The sequence below is a fragment of the Octopus bimaculoides genome, chromosome 6, assembly GCF_001194135.2.
Source record: "Octopus bimaculoides isolate UCB-OBI-ISO-001 chromosome 6, ASM119413v2, whole genome shotgun sequence".
NCBI lineage: Eukaryota > Metazoa > Mollusca > Cephalopoda > Octopoda > Octopodidae > Octopus > Octopus bimaculoides.
Window position 1 is genome coordinate 55,889,611 of NC_068986.1, and position 9,564 is coordinate 55,899,174.

The 9,564-nt window shown below is 36.9% G+C and overlaps 1 protein-coding gene across 1 annotated transcript in view; it reads right to left on the reverse strand.

Annotated features, from left to right (window-relative positions):
- LOC106883728 (macrophage mannose receptor 1) overlaps positions 1-9,564 on the reverse strand; it is a 299,961-nt gene that overhangs the window by 71,673 nt on the left and 218,724 nt on the right. The window contains exons 24-27 of the mRNA XM_052968739.1: positions 6,666-6,784; positions 4,855-4,964; positions 2,207-2,469; positions 1,330-1,457 (exon numbers count right to left, since the gene is read on the reverse strand). Of these exons, the coding sequence (XP_052824699.1) occupies positions 1,330-1,457; positions 2,207-2,469; positions 4,855-4,964; positions 6,666-6,784 (620 nt within the window). The remainder of the gene's footprint in view (positions 1-1,329; positions 1,458-2,206; positions 2,470-4,854; positions 4,965-6,665; positions 6,785-9,564) is intronic.

Sequence of the window (9,564 nt, forward strand, 5' to 3'; positions counted from 1 at the left end):
CATTGTCATTTGATGTCCACCTTGCCATGCTCATATGGGTCAGATGGAATTTATTGAAGCAGATTTTCTATGGCTGGATGCCCTTCCTGTTGCCAACCTTTATTTGTGTCCAAGTAAGGTATTAGTGACATATCTATGGCCACATAAACAAAATGTTCAGTAGATCAGTGGATCAACATGGCAAAGATGTAGAGTAAAATACCTTACTTGAAAATAAGTAAGCATTTGGTGTCATGAAGGTCTTCTGACTATAGAATACTGCTTTACATGTCTTGTCTAAGCAACAAAAGAATGAAAACAAATGAATATAGAAAGGATGATAATAATCATGATGATAGTGAAGATGGATGTGATGATGAGGACAATGATAGTGATGGTGATGATGATGCATGTTTATGTCAAAGCTTTATTGTACACTTCATTCAGAATGACTATAGTAAAATTAAATCAACACTGTTCTTAAAATTCCCAGAAAGAGGACCCCGTAAGAATTAAGGTGCTTGTTTGATTTCTCTGCTGGAGAAGGGTGATGAGTGTTTTGTCGATTACAATAATTTAGGACATTGAATGAATTAGGGAACCCTGAAGACGTCACTGGTCTATTAGAAATTTGAAAAAGAAGCCAAATCTTCCTCATTTTGGCGAAAAAAAGATATTTATTGAATAATGTAGTTTTTTTGTATAGTGTCATGAGAAAAGCACCCAGTACACTCTGTAAAGTGGTTGGCATAAGGAAGTGCATCCAGTTATAAAAATGATGCCAAAGTTCAGACACTGGAACTTCACGCAGCCTCTTGGCTTATCAGTTCCTGTTGAGCCATCAAAACCATGCTGGTAGGGTAAAAGGGATGCTAAATGGTTATGATGATGATCTGAAAAGATGTGTTCTTGGTTGGATTGCTTTTGATCATAGGTCTACTCAATTTAGGGTTGATTTGATGCTAAAGAATAATAATAATATTTCAAGAGATGGAATTAAAGAACGGTGGTCAGCCTATATTGTATTCCACCTATTTTCCATGCTGTCTAAGACAATATAGTATACGTCACATCAACAATGCTCTCAGAACTCATACAAGATTGAGAATAAATGAAAGAGGAGGACATTGACACCACAGACATGACCTTAGTGGTGTCCAGATCACATTTATATATAAAAAAAAAAAAACAGGAAACAGAAAACTATGAAGTAGCAGCAGTAAGAGTAGAACAAAAAGAATGAGAAAGTGGGTGTCTAAAAAGAGAGAGAGAGAGAGAGAAGGAGAAAGAGAGATCTAAGCAAGCAATTTTCATAAATCAAAGAAGTAGAAAGATCTGTGATTGGTTTACTTCATTACATTGGTCCGAAGAAACATCAATTCTTCATCTGATTCAAGGCTAACCAGAAGGGCTGAATGCTCTTTACACGAAAGCAATGCATCAATCCATTTTAATCCATGTAGGCCGGTGTAAAATTCCTGAAAATATAAGAAAATATTTAGACAAGTTTTACAACTATATAAAACAAGTAGGCCTAGCCATTTGGTAAAGCAGTTCACATTGCTACAATGTGGTTCTGGGTTTGATTCTACAAAGTGACAACTTGAACAAGTGTCTTCTACAGTAAACGTGAATTGATAAATGCCTTGTGAGTGGAATTTGTTAGAGGGAAACTGTATAGAATCTCATCATATGTGTCTGTGTATCTATCTAACCATCTATCTATATGTATACGCATGTGTGTGTAGTGTGTGTGATCATTGTTGGCAATTGTGTGGCAATGGCGGTGCTATATTGTCTTTATTCTTATTGTCTCAAAGATCAACATCATCCTCATCAACAACCATACGGTTGTTTTCCCATGAATCTGCAACACATTTGTGTGTTATAATTCTATGTCATCTCTCTAGTAAGACCCATCATTGTCCAGACTGCTTCATTTCACTTATTCTTTGGTTTGTCTCTACTTGAGGAGTCTTTCAAATTACCATCTTAAGGCAATTTTTTCTCCCACATTGAAATGATTAACACCCAAGAGCATTTCGAGCATTTCTACACACACACACACAATACATTCACAGACACATACATCATCCTCTTTTTAATGTTCACTTTTCAATGCTTGTATGGACCAGACAAAACTAACCTTTCTATAACTGGACGCCCCCCATCTCCCCTGCTAACCTTCAACTGTTTGTACAAATTTTCAATGTAAAATCTAATTTACCTTGTAGCAGGAATTACGGAAAAATTTCCAATCTTCTGGGCATGAAAAAGTAACGTTTGTTTCAACAGTTGGTATTGCAGGTGTGGTTGCTATTGTTGTTGCTGAATGACCTGAGCTTGTAACTGGTGGAGATAAGGTTGTATTTTTTGTTGCATCTAAGCTTCTGGTACAAATGAAATAGGCATCATGTAGGCAGGAAATTCTTATCCACTTTTTCATTGAACCACTTTCAATAGCAAGGCACATTGAATTAGTTAAATCATCTGCAGGAATTGGAAAGAGAAAAATGGATGAAAGAAATCCAGCAAAAGGAAATGTTTCATTATATTTAATGATTACAATTTGTTAATAGCGTCTTATATTGCATTCTTAAATATAAGTTATTTGTTTGCAACAAACATTCTTTCACATCCCTGACCATACAATGTTCTACATCTGTCATTAAATTTCTTAACCACAAACTGTAACTGTATGCTTGTTTCAGGTCACAATTTTGTATACGTCACATTTCAGTTGACAATATAGTATACGTCACATTTCAGGTGACAATATTGTATACGTCACATCAACAATGCTCTTAGAACTATCCTCTCAACCACACTTTGTCTTAATCCACCTGACCTTCCTCTATAAAACATTCATACATCAAGAAACATGCCTTAAAAATAAACTAAAATTAGTATCTTTTAAAAATCTTCATCTACATTTTTATTTTAAAAAATGATCAAATACAATTAACTGATACATACAACATAAACACACACACACACACACACACACATACACACACACACAAAGTGGAGGTAAACTACCAGGAATTACCAATAACATCTCAATGACATTTACAAAATATATCAAAGACTTAGTAATGAAAGCAAAACAACGTACAAAGCAAGAGAACTTATAGGACTGACATGGGTCTAAACAACAACATAACTACACAAAATGAAAAAACTATGTGGCTGTGCAAAAGGTATAGTTTATTTTCACAAGTTCTAACCCTCTCACTTTCCTACACTCAATAAGATGAATTATAGCTCTTTAGTTTGCATTGTGTGTTCCTCAACAAGCTACAGAACAACTTGTTGTTGGCACTCTGTCGCTTACAACGTCGAGGGTTCCAGTTGAGCCGATCAACGGAAGAGCCTGCTCGTGAAATTAACGTGCAAGTGGCTGAGCACACCACAGACATGTGTACCCTTAACGTAGTTCTCGGGGATATTCAGCATGACACAGTGTGACAAGGCTGACCCTTTGAATTACAGGCACAACAGAAACAGGAAGTAAGAGTGAGAGAAAGTTGTGGTGAAAGAGTACAACAGGGTTCGCCACTATCCCCTGCTGAGCCTCATGGAGCTTTAGGTGTTTTCGCTCAATAAACACTCACAAGGCCCGGTCTGGGAATAGAAACCGCGATCCTATGACCGCATGTCCACTGCCCTAACCACTGGGCCATTGCGCCTCCACACACAGAACAGCACACCTGGAGCAAAAGGTCAGTGAGTTACATCTGGTTGTTGGGCAAACTAACAACATGCCATAAGTTCTGCATCTTTTTCTTTTACCTCTGCTATTAAACCATTCACAATGAGGATGCTTCATAGGAAAATTAAATTGACATTAGTGTTTGACTGGTACTTTATTTGAACATCCCTGAAAGGCAGAGTTGACCAAAAAAGTATTTGAACTCAGAATGTAAAAGACCATACCAAAATGCCATAAATATTTTCCCTACTATGAAATGTGTGTCTCAGAAATGACATACATAACAACAAAAATGAAATATATGTCCCAGCAAGAAAATGTATGACTCACAATTTAAAAAGAGGAACTAATGGTAAAATCTATGTTGTGATTCTGAAATGTGTATCCTATAAATATGAAATATACGTTCATCAACGAAACATGCACTTCAATAATTAAATGTGATTTCCAACAATGCCTCAGCAATGAAATGTTTGTCTGAACAATAAAATGAGCATCTGAACTACAGAAAGTGCTGCAACAGTGAAACACATGCCACTGTAGTCAAATACATGTGTTGTTACCATGAAATATGTGTTCCAATAAAGTAGTACATGCCCTACATCTACATTTGTGCCCAACAAGGAAATATGTATTACATTTAAGTTATAGGTAATAAGCTTGCTTCCCCACCATATAATTCCAGGTTCAGTCACAATGCATGGCACTTTGGGCAAGTGTTTTCTTCTATAACCTTGGGCTGACCAAAGCTTTGTGAGTGGATTTGATAGACAGAAACTGAATGAAGCCTGTCTTTTATGTTTGTGTGTGTGTGTCTTTGTGTCTGTTCCTCCCACCGCCACCACTGCTTGACAACCAGTGTTGGTGTGTTTACATCCCCACTAACTTAGAAGTTCAACAAAAGAGACTAATAGAATGAGTATCAGGTTTAAAAAAATAAGTAGTGCAGTAGATTCATTCTACTAAAAAAATCATTCTTGAAGGAAGTACCCCAGCATGGCTGCAGTCTAATGACTGAAACAAGGGAAAGATAAAAAATGTGCACAAACAAAGGAACAAATCAACTTCCATCTATCTGACCAAAAAAAAAAAAAAAAAGAAAAAGGGCAACTGGACTGTTGGACTGTAAATAACAAGAAAGTAGAGCAGTAATAACTACTTACCTTTTTCGTTATCCTTCCAGTTCTGAAATGGTCCTTTACTAGATTCTGGGGATATCCAGTAAGGTGGACCATGAGACAGAATTCCTTGATTAGCACTCTGCTGCTTTTTACTGAAATGAGGAGAGTATATAACTGATTATAATTTCTTTCTTTGATAAGCGTATATGTTGATTGGGGATGAGGCTAATTTCTGAGAGGACAGATGTACAGAAGACAAGCTTGGTCCTATCTTATTGGATTTCTATATACTGGCTCTCAGAAAGAATGAGATTCCTATTAGATTTGAAATCACAGAATAGATAATTGAAACTAAATACTGCAAAGTATTTAGTCTACACAGATATTTCAAAAGTAAATAGACATATCTCTTTATACCACTTTATCAGTGCAGACACTATTTAGTGCTTTACGCTTGATAATGCATTGTGTACAGGGCATGTTTACTAGATTAAGTATTCAAATGCATCAAATGACATTATCTTGTTTCTGAGAATAAATCTTCCAAAAATGATGGCGTCTATTTATTTCTGGGATGTCTGTGTATATGGTTTCTACCATGAACATGAGAGGATTTCTTTTGATTAGACATAATTCTAATTTTTTATAAAAGGAAATAGTTCACTGTATTATTCATAGTATTATATTAGTGTTTTATTAACATGGAGTAAATGAAAGCTAAAGTCAAGCCCAGTAAGATTTGAAGATATTGTTGTTGATTTTTGAGCCCCGAGTCAATCCAGATCAATCAAACCTATGATCAAAGACATTCCAGCCATAGACATTCCATTGAATATTCAAGGGCTACATTCATCCACTATAAACTCCCACTTTTTCTTATCTGAAAATGATAAGCTGTAATTTAAGGAAGATTTGATTACTTGATCAAGCCGTTCAGTGATTAAAAGATGTTTTAGCATAAGGTAGGGGGATACTGGGATGGATAGGGGTGGAGGGCAAAAAGGAAGTTCAATGAAATTCAGAATTACAATAAACTAGTTGCTGATCATATACTCTTGTAAACCTTGGATTTGAACATAAAGCAATATTTCCAGTTAGACTAAGTAAGCTTACACATGTATAATGACTTAAACGATAGATTTTATCTGTAGGCCAATCTAACACCACTATCATGCACTGGGTATTTCTAGAGGAGTCCACACTATAACTAGTTTACAAACCAGGTTTCTGCTTTGAAACCTTAAAATGTGATACATTCGTTTTTACTCTTGGCACAAGGGCCGAAATTTTTGGGAGGGGGCCAGTTGATTAGATCAATCACAGTACACAACTGGTACTTAATTTATCGACCCTGAAAGTCGACCTCGGCGGAATTTGAACTCAGACCGTAAAGACAGACAAAATACCGCTAAGCATTTTGCCTGGCGTGCTAACGTTTCTTATTTCTTTATTGCCCACAAGGGGCTAAACATGGAGGGAACAAACAAAGACAGACACAGGTATTAAGTCGATTACATCGACCCCAGTGCTGAACTGGAACTTAATTTATCAACCCCAAAAGGATGAAAGGCAAAGTTGATCTCGGCGGAATTTGAACTCAGAACGTAACGGCAGACGAAATACCGCTAAGCATTACGACCAGTATGCTAACGTTTCTGCCAGCTCGCTGCCTTTGAAATGTGCTACATTGCTGCACTGCTTCTTACTATAGCAACAGAAGAAAGACAGCTTCTTTCTCTTTCAACTTACCATTCATGAAGATTGCTTTCCTTGTCCCTCAGACTCACCCACACTACCATTGAAAACTAGTATACATAAATTAGAAATAAAAACATAAGGTTTTTTTCACTTACTAATTGTCAATGGTGGCTAAATCTCCATTAAATTTACTCCGACAGTAGGTCCATGCATCGTGCCAGTTCTTCAGAATCATGACGTGCAAGAAGCATAGGGAATCTGATTGGATGTTGCTCTGATAATAGGTGAATTTAAAGAATTAACAGGTCTAAAAATGGGAGAAAAAAGGTATATGTGCATGCTGGATGCAATGATGAAAATTTCATCAAATAGTAAAAGACATGCAAAATAATATATATATATATATATATATACATACACAGACAAATACTCACCATATCTGTCTGTATGTCCATATGCATGCATGCATGTATGTATATCTGTATGTATGTGACCCTACAGAGGGACGAGCAATTCAAGTTGAACGTAGAATGGTAGGTGAAGTATTCAAGACAAGGACATGAAAAGAGAGAAAGCTGTGATCTATCAAGGAAAGGTGCAGAGATGATCAAAATATCTGATGAGATAGGGTAAATGATTACCACTTGGATAATTAATTAAGTCATACAGTAAGGTGTCATACCCAATGAGTGTTGTAGCAAGGGGATGCCTTAGAAAGAAGCAACAGTAGAGAATTAAAACTAGTGGAACAGGTTATGAAGGTCATTGAGAGAGTCATGACATAATTGAGCTATGATTAATAAAGTAGAACTAGATGAGAGAGTTTGCCTTAATAACTAGAAAAGGTACTACAAACACAAGAGAAATACTTGGCAAAAAGTAAACTGCTGTTCCTGACTTTTGTTGATTTGGAGAATGTGTTTCACAAGGTTCATGTTCAGTAATTTGGTGGTTACTGAGGAAACTAGGAATTGATGAAATGGCTTGTGAAAGTTCTACAAGCTATATGCAAAGATGCAGTAAGTAAAGTGAAAGTCAGCAGTGATTTCAGTGAAGAAATTTAGAGTGAAGGTATGAATTCTTCAAGATTTAGTTCTCAGCTCTCTCCTATTCATTATAGTCCCACAGGCCATTAAAGAGAAGTTTAAGAATGGATGCTCATGTAAACCCATTTCTGTTAATGATCTAGTTCTCAAAGCTGAATCTATAAGGAAATTAGAGAGAAAATGTCAGGATTGGAAGTCAAACATAGAATTGAGGTCTTACGGTAAACTTAGCAAAGACAAAGGTTTTAGTAAATACGCCTGAGGACAAGAACCTGGTATCTTCAGGGAAATGGCCTTGCTCGAAATGCAGCAAAGGGGTAGGTATATACTCCATATGTGGATCATGGAGAAGAGATGTAATGGAATGACAGGCTAACCATCAGAGAACAGTAGCTTCACATGTGGTAGATACACTAGTGCAGTACATACTATGAGTACCCTGAAAACAGATTCTCTTTAATGCCTGGGTGGCTTACTAGAAGTAGCTGACAGCTTTTATTACCTAGGAAATGTAATTACCAAGGGAAGTAGTTACTCTGAAATTATAGCAATCAGATTAAGAATAGGCTGGGGAAAGTTTAGTCAACTTCTGCTGCTGCAGGCAAAAATGTTTTTTCCCTTCAGAGTGACAGGTAGATCATATGAGGCTTGTGTTAGGACTGTGATACTGCATGGTGGTGGGGCATGGGTCTTGAATGCAAAGGGCTTGAGAAAACTGGAAAGAAATGAAGTATGCTCTGTTGGATGTGCAGTGTAAGATAATACAAATACACTGAGAAAGAAAAAAAAAACTGGGCATAAAAAGAATTAGATCAAGTGTGCAAGAGAGAAGATGGTGCTGGTATGAGCATGTAATGCATATTGAAACTCTGCACCCTTTGTATACAATATATTGTTAGCAGGGAAAGCGAACCCCTACCAATAACCGACAACGAGCTGGCAGAGAATCTGCCTGGGGTTAAACTAGTAGTAACATTCAACAGCCACTTTGATGTGACCACTGGCTTTACTGTTTCGTATAGTTAGTACTCTGGTCTTTTCATGAGATTTTACAACTAACTATTTTGCTTGTTGCAAATCAGTGACTGATGGTCACTATGTTAATGTTAGTAGACTCTGGCTATCACTCTGGTGTACAGATGCTTGTGGCTGAGGATCAGTCAAATAGCTTGAAACTGAGTCAGTTTTGCGATCCTGCTACCTGCTAAAGGGTGCAGAGTCACACCAATAACCAGCTGGCGGAGACACAGCCAGGGGTTAAACTAGTAGTAACATTCAACAGCCACTTTGATGTAGCAACTGGCATTATTGTTTAGTATAGTTACTTCTCTGGTCTCTTCATAAGATTTTACAACTAACTATTTTGCTTGTGTGTGTATGTGTGTGTGTGTTAAGATTTTGCTAGGAAAAGTGATACCAATAACCTTGTGCTAGAACTCAATAAACATATGCTTCATAATAAAGAGTTAGGTGGTCACAGAATGTTAAATGAAATTAAAGAAATGACAAGAGAGCAGGAATTACATAATCAGCTTCATTAGCTAATGGCTGTTTCTTCTATAAGATGTAGTGCACTCAGAGCTGAGTGCTAGTACTTTACCATAAAGCTTCCTTGGAGCTTCTAATATATGTGTGTGTCTGTATAACTAGCATCGTCAGTTTATTATGACGAAGGTTCCAGTTGTCCTGTTGATCTGATCAATGGAACAATCTGCTCATTAAATTAATGTGCAAGTGGCTGAACGCTCCACAGACATACATAGCCACAATGTAATTCTCAGGGTGGTTCAGCATGACACAGAATGTGACAATGCTGGTGCTTTGAAATACAGGTACTACTCAAATTTGCCATCTGAGTGAACTGGAGCAATGTGAAATAAAGTGTCTTGCTCAAAGACACAATGCATCACCAGGAATTGAACTCACAACCTTATGACCATGAGCCAAATATGCTAATCACTAAGCCATGTACCTAACACTATATGTACACACATGCCTTATATATATA